This window comes from Maniola hyperantus, chromosome 6, assembly GCF_902806685.2.
Source record: "Maniola hyperantus chromosome 6, iAphHyp1.2, whole genome shotgun sequence".
NCBI classification, from domain to species: Eukaryota; Metazoa; Arthropoda; class Insecta; order Lepidoptera; family Nymphalidae; genus Maniola; species Maniola hyperantus.
In genome coordinates this window covers 2,222,499-2,244,892 of record NC_048541.1, presented here as the reverse complement: position 1 = coordinate 2,244,892, position 22,394 = coordinate 2,222,499, and the positions used below count along the sequence as shown (strand labels likewise).

The 22,394-nt window shown below is 35.4% G+C and overlaps 1 protein-coding gene across 5 annotated transcripts in view; it reads left to right on the top strand.

The window, feature by feature from the left end:
- Ets98B (DNA-binding protein Ets98B) overlaps positions 1 to 19,141 on the top strand; it is a 47,990-nt gene extending 28,849 nt beyond the window's left edge. For 4 of the 5 annotated variants that reach the window (XM_034969259.2, XM_069499294.1, XM_034969263.2 and 1 more), the window contains exons 3-6: positions 871 to 1,025; positions 7,332 to 7,473; positions 14,693 to 14,845; positions 17,468 to 19,141. In XM_034969259.2, the coding sequence (XP_034825150.1) occupies positions 871 to 1,025; positions 7,332 to 7,473; positions 14,693 to 14,845; positions 17,468 to 17,658 (641 nt within the window). In that variant the 3' untranslated portion in view covers positions 17,659 to 19,141. The remainder of the gene's footprint in view (positions 1 to 870; positions 1,026 to 7,331; positions 7,474 to 14,692; positions 14,846 to 17,467) is intronic. The other variant, XM_034969261.2, reaches the window with a different exon arrangement.
- Positions 19,142 to 22,394: the final 3,253 nt, after the last annotated feature.

Below are 22,394 nucleotides of genomic sequence, written 5' to 3'. Positions count from 1 at the left end.
TCGTACCAACGCTGCTAGGCTACTGCCTAAGCAAACAATGATTATAAATATGGCTTCCAAGAACGGTATAAAAATGGTTGATTACGCAACGAATGAAGCATTTGTTAAGACGTCTATTGATGACTCTCTGGGCTAATCTCATCGCGTCACTGATTTTAGCTATAACCATTTTTCTCAAGGTGAAATAAGTTTTATCATTAATATCATAAAATTAAATTAAATAAATCCAAATAGTTTAAGGAAAATGTTCGTAAAATTCTATACACACGATAAGTCTTTAATCAGATTTTATGGTATGAACATTATTATTATAAAACTTGAATACTCTACAAACTGGAATACACATAAATATTTAAAACAAATTCTGTGCTAAGTTAAAAAATGCTTGTGTTTTAAATTTAACCTAAAAGTTAATGTTTGTATCGGTTTGAAGCAATTTATTCAAATTGAACATTTGAAAAAATTGCTTCATCATGAGTAGGTATATAGTGCGTAAATTTAGAAATCTCTCGCGCCATTTTAGCTCTATGTGTCTAAGTGTCATGTCAAAAGTTCACCATTAACAGAGTGAACTAGACTGAGGGAACTCTCGGTTTGACCTGAATCGACGGCATGTTAAATATTAGGCTATGGTGACATAGAACCATAGAAAAATAGGGCTACTACATTAGGGCTACCTCCGTGTGCTAGTGACGTCGAAGCCTCGTCGTTTTGTTAGAAGTTCTCTAACTGGCATGAAATGTGCCTTTAAATTAAGGACCAAAATCGTACTTTGACATGACAAATGGCGAGTGAGATCTCACTATAGGTACCAGACGCAACAGAATTTGAAGAAGACTTTGTTTAGTAACGAATTCCTGATGTTCACAGATCCTATGCAATGGAGTACGAGTGACGTCAAAGCGTGGGTGATGTTCACACTGCAGCACTTCAACCTACCAATGGTACCTGCCGAATACTTCGCAATGGACGGCGCAGCGCTTATCGCTCTCACAGAGGATGAATTCAACCAAAGGGCACCACAAGTAAGTTAAAATATTCAGTTACTTTATATCCTTTCAAAGACATATTCCACAGAAGTTATAAAATAATAATCGCAGCTAAACTTACAATGATTCCTGATTTTTCCACATCCAATTTACTTAATTTAGTTCGAACATAAATTATCAATTTTCACATAGAAAGTAGAGCCAGCGCGTGCGCGACTTAGAATTTATAGACTTTATACTTTGACGTAAGATTTTTTTACACCTTTATTATCTGTTATCTCCCAAAACCATCAGGATCCAAACTTCATAGTCGTTCATTGTTCCACCCTGTGTTAGGGACAATCGCTGAGAAACTTTCAGCTTTTATAAAATAACTAAGATTACATCCGGTGGCTCTTAGTCCATTAGCTTTATTTCACTTTCTTCTCATCATTATTGTAACTTACCTAGAAAAATTTACGAATACCACCCTTACCAGGTTCATTTTTAGGGTTCCGTATCTCAAAAGGAAAAACGGAACCCTTATAGGATCACTTTGTTGTCTGTCTGTCTGTCAAGAAACCTACAGGGTAGTTCCCGTTGACCTAGAATCATGAGATTTGGCAGATAGGTAGGTCTTATAGCAGACATTCGGGGGAAAATCTAAAAACCGCGAATTTGTGGTTACATCACACAAAAAAATTTAATTGTAGTCATAAATTAATAATTAGTATTTTCAATTTTAGAAATAAGATAACTACCTATATCAAGTGGGGTATCATATGAAAGGGCTTCACCTGTGCATTCTAATACAGATTATTATTTATTTTTATGCATCATAGTTTTTAAATTATCGTGCATAATGTCGAAAAAATACGACTGTAGTACGGAACCCTCGTTGCGCGAGCCTGACTCGCACTTGGCCGGTTTTTTATAGACTTTTTTCTATCGTAATAAGTTATTTTTCCTACTTATTTCTTTTCATGGAAATATTTCTTCGCTTATTGGATTGATTTTGGATGAGGCTAGAATTTGATTTGTGAAATTGTTATCAGAACCTGTAGACATCTTATAATATAAAAATGAATCACTAAGTGTGTTGGTCATCGCAAATCTCGAGAACAGCTGAACCGGTTTCGCTAATTTTTTTTTTCATTATATTCCTTGAAGTACGAGGATGGTTCTTACGGAGAAAAAATTTAAAAAATTGTAAGTATTAAAAAAATAAAGAATCGACTGTTAGGCGGACCGAAGTTCGCCAGGGCAGATAGTTTTAAATATTTATAGGTATAATATTCCTCACGTTCTCGTGTTATCTAAGAAGACAAGACTATAAATAATAATGATTTTCCTGTTACGTACTAAAATGATCATCAGCCCATAATCGTAAATGATAAGTGCTCTTGGATATAAAATTAATTCTATTTAATACCAAACCCATCACTAACTAATGAATGCGAACGATATATTATGTAATAAATATGTAAAAAAATTACCGCCATAATTTAGTATGGAATATTGTGATGTTATTTATTTATTTATTTATTTATTTATTTATTTATTATTTATTTATATTTTTCGGATGAACATCAATTATAACAATTATTATTTATACCACTAACTGATGCCCGCGACTTCGTCCACGTGGAGTTATGTTTTTTAAAAATCCCGTGGGAACTTTGATTTTCCGGGATAAAAAATAGCCTTTGTCACTCTCCTGGTCTAAAACTATATCCATGCAAAAATCACGTCGATCCGTTCCTCCATTTCAACGTGATTGAAGGACAAAGCAACAAACCAACAAACTAACAAACAAACATACTTTCGCATTTATAATATCGGTACTGATTACATTAGGTTTAGCAAAATCGTAATAATTTTGGAAGCTGTTCTAATGTCTTAACCTCATATTTTAAGATTTGCAATTCAATAGAAAATGTATTGATTGTGCATCATCTGTAGAATCCAGACATGGTGATTCATTCAGCAACTTTTTTGCTTAGCTACCAACTCTATTTAACATATTATATGTTCAAAGGTAGGCTTATGACTCATATTATGTGTTCTTCTAAAGTATTGCTAATGTTTCAAATATTGATAGAAAATGTAACATTTTTCGTGCATGACGTATCATTCCGTCGTTATTAATAAAGTTGTAGCTTTTCAAAGTTAAAATTTGTATTTCTTTCATATACCTAAATCTAAATATGTAAATAAAAATCCATTGCTGCATGTATCAAAGGTTTGTATAAAATATTTTTTTGAAAAATCCACCAGAAAAGTTGGTGATCCGTATTTTTGTAAGAAAATTTGAATACACTGTTCATTTTCTTTATTAGTAAATTCCAGACGTGCGAAGCTGGAGTGATCGCTAGTAGACAATAAACACTTCATTTCCTTGTAAAAAACAACAAAAAAAATATAAACTTTTACTATATACTTTTCAAACCTTTATTGTGTTCAAAACGATATTTTTGCAGGAACAGCTAATTAAATGCCTCTATCAGCTAAACTCTAGTAGGCTAGGTAGGTAGCAGTAGATCTCTACTTCGACCAGGGTGTGTTTGGAACCATTGGTCAAATTCTTAACAAAAACATCCATCAATCTGCCCCGTTCAAGTGAAATAATGAATAAATGAATGAATATTTATTTACCAGAATTATTACATACCTCTAACTTTGGAATAATTTTAATCACCGACCCTAGGGCCGTTCTGAGGAAGATTAAGGTTATAGATAAGGGAATATAGTTCAAACTCGGGTCACAAAACTCACAGATATGCTATTATTTTGTTTATTTATGTAGAAACAAATGGAGGTTAACACTGATATTATATTCGAGATAATTTTAATGGATTTAAATTTTAAACGTGAATTTTCCTGGCGCTTGTTTTTTATAGGGAATGAAAATTAGTATGAAAGTCCGTAATTTTTGAAGCTCTATATATGAAAATTTGTATTTAGACTGTCTGTTAAAAATTAACAAATACGTATTTCACGATTTTAAAAATGCCATGCTTATAGAATTTATATTAAAGTCCGTTATTTTTCAAGTTATAATCATAAAATTGGCATTTGGGCTTTCAGTCAAAAATGAAGAAATACGTTTCCTACGTGTTTCAGGATCTGAAATTTTCAAAATCCTGATTTTTGAAAATTTCATCTCATCACCGATTTTCAAAAATCCACTCGAGCGGACGGGTATGTTAGCCAGTTATTAATGAAAAGTGTGGATAAAAGTCATTGTACAGACATTATGATCATCATCACGATCAACTCATCGCCAGCTCACTACAGAGCACGGGTCTCCTCTCAGAGTGAGAAGGGTTTTGGCCATAGTCTACCACGCGGGTCATGTGCAGAGTAGACTTCACACACCTTTGAGAACATTATGGAGAACTCTCAGGCATGCAGGTTTCCTCACGATGTTTTCCTTTACCGTCAAAGCAAGTGATATTTAATTAATTAAAACACACATAACTCCGAAAAGTTAGAGGTGCGTGCCCGAGATCGAATCCCCGACCTCCGATTAGAAGGCGGACGTTCTAACCACTAGGCTATGACATTATGATACAGATTAACAAATCATTAGTCATTAGCTACTTACGCGTAGTGGTACGCATAACAGCTAGGAAATCCGTTTAGGGGTAACGTTTATGCAACTTTCATGCAACGCTATACCAACTTAGCTAAGAAACTTGACGCAACTTACCGAACCGAACCAGGTTAATAACTGCATCGGAAATACCCAGAAGTTCTAGATTTACGTACGAGTTACGCAAATAATGATACGTAGGCATAAGAAAGTTATGTCTCTATCAGAATCTCATATCTATACTTCTATACTAATATTATAAAGAGGTAAAAATTGTATGTTTGTTTGTAGGGAATAATCTCTGGAACCCTTAAAAAATTGTTTCACCAGGAAAAAGCTACATTATTCTTAAGTGACATAGGCTATATTTTATTTAAAAAAAAATAGAGATCTCTACGAAATTTGTAATAAGCTACCCGTGCGAAGCTATACAGGTAAACTATTTTTATGATTTTTCGTATTTACCAATTCATAATGTAGCGTGGAAAAATACAAAGTAATCCTCCGTAATTAATAATTACGATTATACATTGTTATGTTATTCCGTGCTTGTTTATGCCAGTGTGATAAACAAACAAATTTAATAATTGATAACGGCCAACAGAATATAACGACAAACTCTATCATAGAAAGACAACAAAGTGATCCTATAAGGGTCCTGTTTTTCCTTTTTAGGTACGAAACCCTAAAAATTGGAACATTTATTACTAAATACTCGATGTTAGAGCCAATCAAACAACGATCTAGCACTGTGCAATTATATAACTTAATCGATTCAAAAGTTTGACATAGAAAGGTGTAGAGTGGGCCGATTCTCTTGTACACAATCTCTAAACTAAACTACGAGTAAATTAACAGGTCTAAATCTAGTGCCATCCTTTTCCGCAAGCAACATTTTGAAAGGGTGGCAATAGATTTAGACGTGTCATTTTAGTTTAGTTTAGAGATTGTGTACAACGGAATTGGGTCCATTGTTGGCTTATAATAAAGTATAATATTTTGTGGTGTCTTTTAATAAAAAAGTTTTGAGTAGATCGTTTGTATGCATGAACGCTTTTTCTCTCCAATGAATTATTGTGATAGAAATATTGATTAATTTATTTAACCGTGTTTTGATGTTTTACATTTACATAAATAATAAGTTATTTATGGTTAGAAGTTTGATCTTCTGTATTTATATTTTGTTCAAAGTAACGCCTGGCTGTCTATCGGCTATTTGGTCCACTGCCAATATAAGGCTTGAAGGCATTTTAAACGGTTAGCTAGTGCTGAGTCATTTGAATTTTTAGCTGCTAACCAATTGTTAGTTTAACATACTGAATTAACTATGCTGTGCCATTATGTATGTCAAGGAGTCGTGATAGCCTAGTGGTTAAGATGTCCGCCTCCTGTCCGCAAGATCAGGATTCGATCCCGGCATGGTAAGATTCCCGTTTCAAAGTAAGATCGCTATACCAAGTGGAGTATCATAATGAAAGGTCTTTACTTGTACATTCTAAAACAGATTTTTATTTATTTTTAAGCATAATAGTTTTTAATTTATCATGCAAAATGTCTATAAAATACGATTGTAGTACGGAACCCTCAGTGCGCGAATCTGACTCGCACTTGGCCGGTTTTTATTATAAGCTTAACAATGAATCGGTTTCGTTACGTTGACGAATGACAGAAGTGAGTGGAAGAGGAAGACATGTTGTGCTGACCCCACGTAGCGTGGGATAAGGTGGGGAAGAAGAAGAAGAACAATGAGTTTGTTGTGGGCTCTTCTCAGACCTGGGCGCGTTTGGAACCCTCGTAGCTCTAGTTTTAAGTTTGCGTAAATATTATCACCACTATATCTTACAAATCCAACATCTGACCATCAAAAAGAGTAATTTATTAGGTACCTATTTTGAATAAATCATTTGACTTTTTGACTTGACTTTTGAGTTGAATCGGTTTCCAAAGCTTGTGTCCATTTTGTTTGTCTGGTTTTATGAGTGCAAAACAGAGCAGATTTTACGATTTGTATGCAAACAGTTGTAGCGACGACGACTTTCATCGGCCTTGGAGAAAGTCGAAGGCAGGCAAGCAGCGACGCGTGCGACGACAACCAGTAACCAGTCGAACGATTAGATTAAGGGATACATGGAGAATCGCCAAGATTTTATCTCCATGTTTAGCTCCATGAGTTTTAATATTTAGTTAGGTAACTTGGTAGGTAAATCTAAATATATAAAACAAAAAGGTGACTGACTCACTGACTGATCTATCAACGCACAGCTCAAACTACTGGACGGATCGGGCTGAAATTTGGCATGCACATAGCTATTATGACGTAGACACCCGCTAAGAAAGTATTTTTGAAAATTCGACCCCTAAAGGGGTGAAATAGGGGTTTGAAATTTGTGTAGTCCACGCGGACGAAGTCGCGAGCGTAAGCTAGTTCTATATAAAAAAAGAAGTTATAAAGAATACGACCAAGAAGAAGTTAATGGTACGCGAAGGTTGCCAACGGGACCCAATAGTAATACTTCGCTGTTATGCCGTCCGTTTGTCCGTCGTTCGTATCTGTCAGCGAGCTGTATCTCGTGAACCTTAATAGGTAGAAATCTGAAATTTTCACAGAATGTGTATTTCTACTGTCGCTGTAACAACAATTACTAAACATTTCAAAATTACCGCCATAAAAAAGTGTTACATCTCGTACTATGGTGCGGAACCCTTCCTCTACGAATCCGACTCGCACTTGACCGATTTTTTACTAAACCAGTGTTCTTTTGTTTTAGGCCGGTAGCACACTGTACGCACAGCTGGAGATCTGGAAAGCGGCGCGGCACGAGGGCTGGAGGAGTCAATGGACGGAGCAAGAACAGCCTTCCCCCACGCCCGCACCCCCCGGCCTGCCGTCAGCTGACGACTTAAGCGATGGTATGTACATAAATAACACCTACTTTTTTGTGTGTACAGTTCTTGCAATTCACGAAGGCGAGTGGATTTTACTTGTGGTCACGTCGGATACACGGGCATTGCGTAAGTGTGCGTGCATGTCGGACCAATCAGTCGCGAGCAAGCGCTCGCAAACGCACACATTCAGTGTACCTTTACTTATACCGATACGACTTAAACACAAGCATGAGCCACTCACCTTCGTGAATTGCAAGAACTGTAACAGGTTTTGTCTGAGAATTCGATACGAAGTTTGTGGGAAACTCCTTAGTTTTTGATTTATGATGAAAAAATCTCCAAAAAAACCGTTCTATTCCTTCTCACACAAGTTCACGAAGGGAAACATTTGAAATAAAAAAGACAGGTAATCTAAACTTTACACTTTACAGGCAAAATAACGCGACGTCTCTGGCTAGCACAGTTTTTTTAGAAATTAGAAATAAAGTTTTCAAACTTTTTAAAAGACATTTGTTTTGAATTAGCATAATATGCCATTTGCTTGTTTCTTTTCAAGCTACGGAACCTGGGCGAGTCTGATTCGCACTTGGCCCGTTTTCCTAGTACTTGTACTTCATTAATGTCACAGTGTAAAGTAAATTAGGACATAGTATACACAATAACTAAAAATTAATAATTCGAGTGGAGTTTAAAGGCACTTTTTATTTATTGTATTAAAACTAACTGTTTTCTTCTACATCGTCTTCCAAACTTTAATCAAAATATATAAAAGGAAAAGGTGACTGACTGAATGACTGACTGATCTATCAACGCACAGCTCAAACTACTGGACGGATCGGGCTGAAATTTGGCATGCAGATAGCTATTATGATGTTGGCACTCGCTAAGAAAGGATTTTTAAAAATTCTTCCCCTAAGGAGGTGAAATAGGGGTTTGAAATTTGTGTAGTCCACACGGACGAAGTCGCGAGCATAAGCTGGTTGAAAATAAAGTTAATCTAATAATAATAAGCTTTCTCGTAAAATGTTTTATGATAACAAAAATTTGCAATGAAATCATCAAAAAGAGAAGAATGACGCAAAAAACGAATACACAGACAAAGCCTATTACTGCTAGAGAAACAGTTAAAACAATTTATTTAAAAATAATTGCAAAGATATTAACGTTGATAAGTGGGCCATTACTATTTTATTTACGGGCGATTTTAAAATGCAGCGGAGCCTAACATCAAAACAGTGGAAAAGCAAACGGTCTGGGACGCAATGTAGCACGCCACTGCATCATTCGTTGCATTGTGATCACCGTTAGCCGATGCGAGGACCCACATAGAGACAAACGAGTCGATGATATATGGCCAATGTGGCCACACGTCCCGTTTTCCGCAGGACTGGATCAAAACTGTTTCAACTCAAAAATTTCGCCTTTTGTGATAACATCATTTTCTGTGCGGAAATACTAAAATTTAAAAAAATACTGATTATCTGTACGGAAATAAAGTTTTAGTAACTATTTTTTTCTATATTCGAAACACTTAAATAATTTTAATATCTTCTATAGTTTATCAAAAATCAATTTTTCTTAGTTGCTGAAAAAGTTTTGTATTGAGTTGAAACGGTTTTGATATAAAGTGGGATCTTAGTAGCATCAAAACTGTGGAAACAGTCGGGGACGCCTGCATAATTCGTTGCATTGTGATCACCGTTAGCCGATGCGAGGACCCACATAGAGACAAACGAGTCGATGATATATGGCCAATGTGGGCACACGTCCCGTTGTCCGCAGGACTGGATCAAAACTGTTTCAACTCAAAAGCTTCGCCTTTTGAGATAACCTCATTTTCTGAACCCTTGACTATCTATACGGAAATAAAGCTATAGCTTTCTACATTCAGAACACAATTCCTTCTAAATATTTTTTAAAATTTTAATATCTTCTGTAGTTTATCAAAAATCAATTTTTCTTAGTTTCTGATAAAAGTTTTGTTTTGAGTTGACACGGTTTTGATATAAGAGCGTGATGTTATCATCAAAACTGTGGAAACGCAAATGGTCGGGCAACGCAATGTGCCACTGTTTGTAAGTTTCAACCTCATTTAGTCTTCTTTACTATACTTATGTCCCGTTTCGTAAAATAAAATCCTTGTCATGTTATAATATATTATGTCTCACTGTATATGTTGAGGCTGCTAACTCGCTTTACGAGGGAATTGAAGACGGACAGAAAGAGGACGCTTGTTGCATTAGAAATGGGAAAATTTGAGCGTCGGTGCGTGTTTAGAGTCAAGTCTCTAAATCATATAATAATTTATTTAAAAATTAGAAATACGGTGAAGAAGCAGATAAAAATATTCTAACATTTGATTTTAATAATAACACATCTATTAATACTAATTTATACAAAAATTAATGAAACACACACAATAAATTAGAATATAAAGATAATCATATCATATTTAATAATCAAAATAATATGTAGTATGATTTGAAAAGTAGTAGAAATTAAAAATAGTCGAGCTAACGTCGACTAAACACGTGAGTATAGCCGGGTGTGAGATATGTATAATGGAAATCACTCACGATAGTTTAAACGCTAAAATTAAAAATAAATTGGGCATTTTGAAACAAGGATAATAATAATAATTAAAAAGGGTAACATTTACAAGTAGATTTGAAATAAATTGAGCTCAATATAACTCAAACTAGCGTTGAAATTGTTATACGAATGATGTCATATACCTACACCGACGCGTGACGCTCATACAATTTTGATCAAATCGCACAAACTCATACTTAACGCTAAAGTAAAATATTACAAATGAAGGATCAGTGACAGAGGAACAGTGGTAGAAAAATTAATTCTTTAACTTAGTTTAATTAGCCCATCTTGCCTTACGAAATCAAAATTATTAAGATTAATTATGTTATTAAGTTGTTAATGGTTTTTGTGTGATGTTCTGAGTCGTTGTTTACAAAAAACAAATTAAACTACCAACCATTTTTTGCTTTATGTTTGTATTTTTATGTTTGCCATAACTTGAAATGGACATCATGGTTAAATATTACGATAAAAATGGAAATTTTTGATAAATTATATAAAGCTGTGATAATTATTCGCTCTACATTCTACATTGTCTCGGAATTTTTCTTGTACAAGACCTTGTTTAATCGTATCGGCATTTTCAATGTGTACCAGATATATAAATAAAGACAGATCACCAGTATAATACCACACTTAAAGCTTTAGAAAAAGAAGTAACTCCGCCATGTTTAGTTAGCTGGCAGCTGGAGTTGAAAAAAGTGTTGATAGTGGCACAGGAAACAGCTACTAGCAATTATCTCTGCCTGCAAGTTCGCGGCATACCGAGCATTGCCCATTGGATTTATATCGTTCATCGCATTGAGTTATAGACCATAGAGATGTAGATCTCATACATTTTTCTTGGTCGTAACACTCTTGGCAGAGCGGTCGTGGTCACCACAAAGCGACGTCTTTGAGGGCACATTGTATACGCCTCATGAGCATTTGTCAATTCTCCCTGATCTCATACATTTTTCTTCGTCGTAACACTCTTGGCAGAGCGGTCGTGGTCACCACAAAGCGACGTCTTTTGAGGGCACATTTTATACGCCTCATGAGCATTCATTAATTTTCCCTGCTTCTCATACTTTAGGAGTCAATTAAGAGGTCCCAGCAGGTAAAAGACGTAATGGAACTAATAAATAATTTTGTTCAAACATAATGTCTTTTACTGCGTCATAAAAAGATAGTGATATCAATGATAGTGATGAGAATTAACCAGTCCATTTGCCGCTGAATGAGACCTTGAAACCACCTCTAGTTTATGGTACCTCTTTGGTTCATCGTATACAGATCAACAGAAATGAAGACAGGTTGTTTGGGCTAATACAGTTTACGTTAGATGTTACCGTTGAAAAAGAAATTTATGCGGAAAAAGATAAATGCTGACGTAAAACCGTAAACAACAGCAGTAAAATGAAAAGAAATACAAACAAAATTGCAAAAAATAGCTAAGTAAATATTAAAGCGGGTGTAGGAAAAAAGGGTAGAAAATTATAAAATCAACGTCTGACAAATAAACAAACTGTTGTATGACGAGATCTAAAACATCAAAAGTTAGCAACGAAGGCATTAATGTACTACAAAATTGCTTACTCGTATTTATTGTCATTTGAATGTAGGTAGCTAGGTAGTGTTAGCTTATCATTTCATAAATTAGTATTTGAGGCTGATTTGACTAAAATGTAGAAAACATAAAGTCTCGATGTGAATAAATTCAGTAGAAATATTTTTACAAGTCATGATACTGAAATCGTAACGTCTGTAAATAAGAGCTTTTTGGCAGTATTGACCACCGGTCTTGCTCCGTCAGTGTTGACGCATTTTTAATGTCGGTCCACGGCCGAAAATTTACGAACAACCCAATAAAGTGAATAATCAAAATCTCAAGAAGTAAAATAACTAATATTGTTCGAGAGAAATAAATGATACTAGAAGGATTATGTATGTCTACAATTTCATCGAAGGAGTCACAACTACAATTTTACAGTAGGTATACTGCGGATGCTATTTATATTGATAGATATGTGAGCAGGTATTTTGCTTTTATATTGTTTTGGGCTCAAACATTTCAAAGAAGAGCTCGATCTGCCAGAAGTAGAACCTCTGTAATGTTACAATTGTCGTTATCCTCAACTTTGTAAGCATCTACATAATCAAAAGCATGCTCAGTTACAGTTAGTCTATCCATCAGTCCGTCAATGAGTTCTATTCCTTTCTCGATAGCTAAACCCTTATATGTCGGGCCAGCTTTTTATACGTTTCCCGGTGACCCAGATGCTATGAGTTGTGCCATCGGGCACGCAAGGTCGAATATGTTAGATCTGTAAAACTGTTCATTTATAAATCAACTTGTAAAAATATCTGACTGACAGGCGACGAACAGCTTTTGATAATATTATATTCCTTTTAATATCCAAGAAAAAGATTTGTCGCCATCATTCTGAAAAGCGGTGATAGTAGGCTACCTGTTCAGAATGATAATAAGAAGTGGTAAAACTGACGTCCACCTCCAATTCAGGAAGTCGTGGGGTTTGATTCCGGGCACGCACCTATAACAATTAAATAATTGTTTTATCGACGAAAGAAAACATTGCGAGGCAACCTGCATGCCTGAAAGTTCGTCATAATGTTCGCGAAGGTGTGTGAAGTCTTTTAATTCCAGCGTCGTGGGTTATCGCCAAATCCTTCTCATTCTGAGATGAGGCCCGTGCTCAGTGGTGAGCCAGCAATTGGTTAATCAAGATGATCATGAGTATGAGTGTGAAATAAATATAAAATAGCTTTGACATTAAAAAATATATTATGGATTATGGATGCCTTTTGATACTATCGATCGAGTTGATCTAGAATGCGACAGGAAGGCGATATTGATGCCTGTATTTTTTTTGCTTTGTACGATTTCTAGAGAAACTTGTAGTGATAAAGCAGCGGTTTTTGTGCGTTTTATAGGGTAATAAATGCTACAAGTAATAATAAATGGTATAATGGCAAACTGAATCTTTAAACGTTGGACAAACGCTAAAATAGTTTTAGCAGTAGTCATGCTTATCAACCCCTTGCTAGCTCACTGTTGAATACAGGTCACCTCTTAGAATGAAAAGGCTGGTTTGGTCATAGTCTACTACGGTGACCAATTGCAGACTGGCAGACTTCTTACACCTTTGAGAACATTTAAAAAAAAAAAAAGAATATTAGCCATTTTTTAAATGACCCTTTCCTCTCCAATTAAGCGTCAAGCTTGTGCTAGGAGTAGGTACGGTAATAGTGCAACGGGCGGGGTTTGAACTGTCGACCTTTCGGTTTTCAGTCCACTCCTATACCGGTTGAGCTATTGAGGCTCTTAACTTAACATTATGGGGAACTCTTAGGCATGTTGGTTTCCTTTCGATGTTTCCTTCACCGTGAAAGCAAGTGATACTTAATTTCTTAAAATGCATGTAACTCCTAAACTTACGGGTGCGAGCCCGCGATCGAACCTCGGACCCCCTGACTAGGTGGCGGACGTCTTAGCCACTAGGCTATCACCACTTTTAGTCTAATTCTTTTCCTTTAAAAAATCCTTTCTTCTACATTTTAGAGAGAATCTAGCTACATTCTAAATCTCATATAACTAGACCCCGCCGTTTGGGCTGTTCATTACTATACGTCAGTCAGTCAGTTTTCCTTTTAAATATTTACGATATTTACATATTCCTTTTAACAGCTTCTGTAAATAGATTCCGAGGCATTAAACCGTAGAGCTGAGAGTATGTTTACTGTCTGTTTGTTTACGTGTCCCAAATTGAAGGTCATGTCTTGGTTACTAAAATTGGAAAAGTAGCACTTTCGTACGTGATAGGTATCTCTTACTGGTATTTGGATAATAGTGCCTACCTAACTTTACTAATAAGGATTATATATGCATAAAATAAATAAATAAATAAAGCCTTTATTCCAATTCAATCCTATGGTTACATACAATTTATCACAAAAATTACAGTTGATATGGCAATTTATACCTATTACAAAAATTCAAACAATTATGCAATATGATATTCGTAATAGTTTTTATAGGTACAATTTTATAAGTTTTATAATAGTTTTAGGTAAAATTCATGATTAATAAAAAAAAATTAAATTAAAATAATCACATCGTCTTAGATTTATAATAATATTGTGAATTTGTGAATGCATAGTACAATACTATTATTGTTACTTACTCGAACTATCATAGGTAGGTACAGACAAATTTAAGCGTTAACCAAATTAAATTTTCCAAATTCCAAGATTTTATTGAATTTTATGATCTAGTTTTTTTAAAGTTTAAGAATTGTCAAAAAACTTGTTAGCTTTAAATTATTGTTATGTTTATCTAAATCTGATATAATTACATAGTTTTACGCTTACGGTATACACATAAATATTTTTTATATCTAAATTAAAAGTAAAAAGAAAACAACATTAAATTAAAACTAAAATAAATTAAATCTAAAACCTCATCGAGACCACCGCAGCTAGGCATTGTACCCAAAATGCTGGCAGCATTACCCCTTTGGATGGCCTAACTAATTCTTTGACCTAATTTGCTAACTCAATTATTTTAAATCATTAAAATAATGTAATAAAAAAGTTTTTATAGTAGGTAATAAGAGTGATGTTACTAATAGTAATGTTCTTTCCTTAGCAGATGAAGATTCAGAACCAGCCGGCACTAGCGCAAGTCAAGGAGGAGGCAAAGTGAAGTCGGGCAGCACTCATATACACCTGTGGCAGTTCCTCAAGGAGCTTCTAGCGTCCCCACATATACACGGATCTGCGATACGGTGGTTAGATCGAAGTGAGTATTCTTTTCTACTTAAAATCACTTGTTAGAGTTTCGTACTTCAAAAGGAAAAACGGAACCCTTATAGGATCACTTTGTTGTCTGTCTGTCTGTCTGTCGGTCTGTCAAGAAACCTACAGGGTACTTCCCGTTGACCTAGAGTCATGAAATTTGGCACGTAGGTAGGTCTTATAGCAGACATTCGGGGAAAAATCTGAAAACCGTCAATTTGTGGTTACATGACACAAAAAAAAAATTGTGGTCATGAACAAATATTGTTATTTTCAACTAAGATTACTATACCAAGTGGGGTATCATATGAAAGGGCTTTATTTGTACATTCTAAAACAGATTTTTATTTATTTTAGGCATATTAGTTTTTGATTTATCAGGCAAAAGTTGATAAAATACGATTGTAGTACGGAACCCTTAGTGCGCGAGTCTAACTCGCACTTGGCTGGTTATTTTTTTAATTCCGTTGAAAGTTCTGAAAATCTAATATGATTTATAAAGGGTTACAATAAAAAAATTTAATGTAACTGAAAATCAAGACGCCTTCTCGTATTTGAAAGACATCTTATTGTAATAAAAACTGAAAGTATATAGAAATAAGTAAACGACCCAATAACTGCCTGAGAACCAAGGTTTGAGGAGGTATTAGTTGAAACACAGAATACTAAATAGTAGGGGTCTTAGTTAAACCTGAAAGTTGATTCTTTTGCGTTGCTTGTTACTGGCAAATAGCTAGTCCGTTGTGTCTCCGCAAATTTTAATTTTGAAGGGAACTGCCAGGATACTGCCTCAATTTTTGTTTAGCTCTTAAGGCCATAGGGATATCTAATATTTAAAAAAGTCAAGTCGAACAACTTTAAATCATAGTACCGGATAACGATTTAATTTATGAACAAGGCATTGTAGTAGTATCATTGAAATGTACTTACATAATATTTAACATTGATTGTTATTCTAATGATGAACTTGATTTACAAATAGGATACAGTTGTTTTAACTGCTAAAACTTAGGACGTGACTTGAATAGCGACTACTATCGAAATATTTCTATGTTCGACTTGTACAAGAGTTGTTTCGAATATTTTGTTTTGAATTGTTATTATGCTGTTTGATTCTTTTGGGATTTCAAACTCATCCCGTTCGTGGAATATTATTTCTTACAGATTCATTGCTTTAGAATTTTTTAAAGTGACCTTTATGACGACGACCCCCATTTTAAGGTTCCAGTTTCTGTTTGTTGATAGGTGGGTATACAATTTTCTCAAATAATAAAAGTCATCTTATAAATCTCTGGGATGCTGTTTTTTCAGTTCGCCTTTTTTGCTATTACCTTGACATTTAGATTAAAAAAACTCGTAGTCCAACTATTTTAAGATAAGTCTCTATTAATCTTTTCAATGTTTTTTTATTCGATGAAGTCTCCCTTTTTGTAAAGTGGGCCTAATATTGTATATTTTACCATCTTTTGATTCTTCTTCTCTCTCACAGGTTCATATTTTAACGGGGTCTGTTTATTTATTATTCTGTGTATTTTGTCTATCAATTTATAGTACCCTGGATATTGATTAAGTTTGCTTTCAGATAAGTACTTAGTAAATTAGATCCTTGTCGTACAAGTTTCTCCTTTAATAAATAATTCAGGATACACCCACATAACAATATAGGTTGGAGTGGTATCCATAAAAACTAGTAGTGGACAAGAGTTAGTGATCAAACAGGTTTAAGAGACGACATTAAATACAATAAAATATCCGCAATAAATCTAGAATTGAAGTGGTGCTAAAACCTGTGCGAGTCACGAGATGTTGATCTACTGTGATCTGTGGTTAAACCAAGAGTTACTATATCAGTTATCTTGTGTTTATTTGAGTTTCCTTTGTTTCCATGTCGATTACAATGCGAGCAATTTACCTACTGAGTGATATCTCGTAATTTGTTATTGCACGGAAGCTAATCATTTCTGTTCATTTCAAAAGTTATTAGCGTAGTCATAATTTTTTTTCTATTAATTTGTAATTTAAATGCGCCGACTTAGGGGTTTTGTGTAAAGCCTTGTTCATATATTGTAAAGGTACTGATATTACTGAGTGTAGTGTATTATATCTCTTGGAGGAAACCCATAGCGACATTCTCAATCCAAGGTGAACAAGCCACTTACTAGCCATCTGTTAGGTACTCTATAAAATACTCTAAAGGTTACTTTTCTGCTTCGTGACTGGATCTATATACTATTGGTATCAGTACATTGTTTCGAGCTACAGCTATTTATTGTTGATACGTCTATTTTTGGTATTAACGACAAGATTATGGTAATTTTAGCTACGAACATTGATTATGTGGAATTTACTAACAATTGTGACAAGAATAGGATATGGAGTATCTGGGTCATTTAAATGTATTTAAATGATTCTTATTAGTTTTACTTTATTCAATAGTTATTGTTCTCATTAGGAATCAATTGGTTGTAGGTAAAGTCAAAAAGTTCATCCTTTTACCCAATTCGAAGTAAATTTTCCTTCATCCGATAGCTAAAAGGTATCGTGCGTACAGATGTCTTTCAAAACAATAGCCTTATTACCATTATTTATATATAAAACAGTATTTAATTCATGTCGTGTTCCACAGGTAACGGAATCTTCAAAATTGAAGATTCAGTGCGTGTAGCCAGACTGTGGGGCAAGAGAAAAAACAGGCCCGCGATGAACTATGACAAGCTCTCCAGAAGTATCCGGCAGTACTACAAGAAAGGCATCATGAAGAAGACGGAGAGGAGTCAGAGGCTCGTCTATCAGTTCTGTCATCCGTACTGCTTGTAAAATCTTTGCAATAACTTAGCTTTAAGTTATTTGTAAATATTTATTGTAAATAAGGGCGTGTGAGAGCCGCGGTAATGCGGACACCTAGACGGCTGGTTGGGTTTTGCGACGTGCGTAAAACTCGACGCAGTTTCAGAGTTTGTCGATGTCGTAGCATTTTTCAAGAGGCGAGTAAACGTCCTTAGATGTGAAAACATCGATCGACACTCCTCCATAGAATTCGGGAAAGGTAATTTTCTCTAGAATCCTATTGGACGGAGGAACGGTTGCGATAGTATTAAGTTCTTTTTTACCAGTGATTAGAGGACGGTCATCGATTGTTTGATTGAACCGATCGCGACGATTGGTTTGCAACCGTCTCTCGAAATCTGGTAATGTTTATCCCATATATCTATGATATATTTCTAGTACGTTCTATGAACTTTTAGGTAAGCGATTTGTAAATATAATGTTCGAAATGTTTTAAAAATAGAGCATAAGTTTGCTCGCATTCTCGTTTAAGTTAATGAAGAGGTAATTCTCATTTAGTTTAAAATTGAAATTAATTTATGAAAACTTATAAATTATTGTAAGTGTTGTATGCGTTATAACAAGTAGTTTTTATCATTGTAAGCAACGTGTAACGTTAGCTAAAAGTTAATACTGATGAAGATTTTGAATACATTTGTGTGTGAGCACACAGAATGGGACACTTGCAATTTAGGTGTAATTAATTTTAAGTCATAACAGTGTGACGCCTAGGCCTAAGCTTAAGGTACGCTTACACGGGCAATTGCAATTCCTCAATTCACGTCGTTATAACGTCACTATCACATGAAGCAATTTACTGCAATACCTGAAAATTTCAGCAAGTGAAATAATTGCTCCAGATTGCTCCACTTATTTTCCAAATTGACCCATACGTATTGCAGAGCGACAATTGCCTAAAAAATTGCTCGTGTAAGCGAACCATTAGAGACGGAGATGTTTATGTGATGAGAGAAAATTTTGAAAATTTTGTGCCAAATAGACAATGATTTCGGATTTATTCGGGACAAAATATTTGTATTACTCACCGACGACGTAAACTTGTAAAAATCCATACTAATATTATAAATGCGTAAGTGTGTCTGTCTATCTGTCTGTCTCTCTGCTAGCCTTTCACGGCCCATGCGTTCAACCGATTTTGACGAAATTTGGTACAGAGATAGCTTGCATCCCGGGGAAGGACATAGGCTACTTTTTATACCGGAAAATCAAAGAGTTCCCACGGGATTTTTAAAAAACCTAAATCCACGCGGACGAAGTCGCGGGCATCATCTATTAATATCTAATATAGAACGGTGATGGTAAATAGGGTCATAGGTTAGGACTATCTTAAAACTACGGCGCAGTTAGTGTCGGCAATACACATTGTTAATTAGATTAAGCTAATGTAGATTTTATGAATCATGTAAGTAATTATTATATTATATCAAAATAAATGGCCATTTTTATATAAAACGTCTGTTTTGTTGTATTTTATAATCACACTAATATTATAAAGGCGAAAGTTTGTATGTATGTGTGTGTGTGTGTGTATGTTGGTTACTCTTTCACGCAAAAACTTCTGGACGGATTAACTTGAAAGGAATGGAGAGCTTAAATCCTGACTTAACACATAGGCTACTTTCTATCCCGAAAAATCAAAAAATTACCACGGGATTAAAAACCTATGTCCACGCGGATAAAGTCGCGGATATCATCTAGTCCCTTAATATCCTCGAGCGCATGATCATCAAGTAAGTAATCAAGCATAGGTATATCTAGTGTGTCTAGGAATCTAATACTTAACACAGTTAAATTTATTCTATTCTATTCTAACCACTTTAGGCTCAACCCGGGAATCGCTCCCAGGATCTCGTCATCCGCAGTCAAGCATGGTAACCGCTAGCTGGTGTGTTATCTATGGCAATAGGGTCTTGCACTGTAGTAATAAAAGGCCGTGATTTTTTGTATGGCGCCCCTTTATGGGGCTAGAATTCATTATAAAAAAAACATTATTTTTATTTATTTTTAAAATAAATAAATAATTTTAACTACCTAGGTACCTACATATTGATGCGCAGTACACGCCACGGGAGATCTCAGATGGGATGATTTACATTATTATTATCATGCTGTAGCTAATTTTCGCAAAAATATCATAAATTTACAGCAATTTCGATAAAAGCTCTCAGTCGACTTGATTTCTTCCAACATCTTGAACAATTATCGTCATATTTCAAAAAATTAAAACGAACCAAATATCTCTAAGTATATAAAATTCAAAGTCCTGACTGGCTGACTGACTGACTGACTTATATATCAAAGCACAGCCTAAACCGCTGGTCTTAGAGACATGAAATTTGGAGGGTGTGTTTTTGTAAAGAGTAGGTGTCCACTAAGAAAGGATTTTTCGAAATTCCACTCCTAAGTGGGTTAAATGGGGATTCGAAATTTACGTAGTCCAGGCGGACGAAGTCACGAGCATAAGCTAGATAAACTATAAACGTTACTCTTCATTCATTCCTCTTGAATCACTCTGTCTATTGTAGAGAGCCCGCATTAAAATCCGTTGCGCAGTTTAAAAGATCGCGTACAGAGGGAGAGACGGCGGGAAGCGACTTTGTTTTTATTCTTGTAGAGAAGAGATTGATGATAGCTGTATTGTTGTACATATTTCTTCGATCTAACGTGAATTATAGCACATAACTTGACATATTATGCATATTATTTAGGTTTGCGTTGCATCAGGTTGCGCAAACCTGACGTCATTGTGCCCACCGACGAATTCCTCAAGTGAAAGTGCCTTTCGAGTGGCGAGAGTGGGGGCGTTAAGAAGCCATTTAGGTTTTTGTTGAATGAGAAAGATCGTTGCTCCAGCATGTAGTAACTTGTTGCTTGGGCTGAACTATAATGTAGAAAAAACAAAGAAAAAAAAACCGGTCAAGTGCGAGTCAGGCTCGCGCAATGAGGGTTCCGTACTACAGTCGTATTTTTTCGACATTTTACACGATAATTTAAAAACTATGATGCATAAAAATAAATAAAAATCTGTTTTAGAATGTACAGGTAAAGACCTTTCATATGATACCCCACTTGATATAGTCACTCACTTCGAAAGTTGAAAATACTAATTATTAGTTCATGACCACAATTTTTTTTTTATGTGATCTTACCCTAAATTCACGGTTTTCAGATTTTTCCCCAAATGTCAGCTGTAAGATCTACCTAACTGCCAAATTTCATGATTCTAGGTCAACGGGAAGTACCCTGTAGGTTTCTTGACAGACAGACGGACAGACAGAGAGACAGACAGACCGACAACAAAGTGATCCTATAAGGGTTCCGTTTTTCCTTTTGAGGTACGGAACCCTAAAAATAGGAGATGTTTTGTAGAAAGTCCGCCGTTTTTTGGGTTCCGTACCTCGAAAGGAAAAAAATCCCTTACAGGATCACTTTGCTGTCTGTCTGTCTGTTTGTCTGTCGTATCTGTCAAGACCCGTCAAGGGAATCAATAATTAAACCTACCTATTGTAGGGACCGTCTGTTTGTCTGTAGGTAGTGTCTGTCAAGACCCGTCAAGGGAATCAATTAAACCTATTATAGGGACCGTCCCGTGGACCTAGATATAGTAATGTAGCACAAAACGTAAAGGGAAAAATCCGAAAACAATCAAAAAAGTGCGAGTCCGACTCGCACTTGGCCGATTTTTCTTACAGTAAAAGATATTTTGTATCTAGGTATACCTACCTATTTTATTTGAAACTGGCTTATGCTCACGACTTCGTCCGCGTGGACTACACACATTTTAAACCCCTACTTTTTTTTAAAATAATAATATTAGCCATGTTAACTGATATAATTAACTTTCCTCTCCAACTAAGCGTCAGGCTTGTGCTAGGAGTAGGTACGACAATAGTGCAACGGGCGGGGTTTGAACCGTCGACCTTTCGGTTTTCAGTTCACTCCTTTACCGGTTGAGCTATTGAGGCTTAAATTATTTACCTCCCTAGGGGTTGAATTTTCAAAAAATCCTTTCTAGCGGATGCTCACGTCAGCTGTCTGCATACCTTTAGCACGATCCGTCCCGTAGGTTGAACTGTGCGTTGCATTGATATGATAGCTCAATCAGTCAGTCAGTCACCTTTTCCTTTCAAATAAGTATATATCTTTTTAGGTAGGTATAGCTAAGGATCAGTTTTTGTTGTAGGTAATTTGCAAGTAATATTATGTTCAATAAACTTAGGTAGGTAGGTATTGTAGGTAGATATAACATAAGGAAAATACTTACTTAATTTAGCCTTTAGGTAAGTATCTACCAAATCAACTACCTAAATCATAATGCGATTGTGGTCACTTGGTCAGGCAATCGGGTTTAAACCTATCCTCTATTTCAAATGACGCTATGAGATATTAATACGTCATGAAAATAGGGTTCGATCATCACGTCATAATATTAGATTTGTGGTTATGATTAAAAACGACCAAAGGTAAGTCCCTAGCTTCGAGCTTTTGGTAAAATGCTTGAAGTTATTTGGGAAAGATCATCATCATCATCATCATCATCGTTGTATAGAAGCAGGCGTTACTTTGCGGAAGTCCATGATATACAATGAACCAAAAGCTTAATTTGCTACAATCCGCTGAAACAGATCGAATCTGTATGGTGCAACATGCAGCATGCGAATGCACCGCCCGCCCTCCCACTGCTAAACATGCAGGAAGAAGCAGCC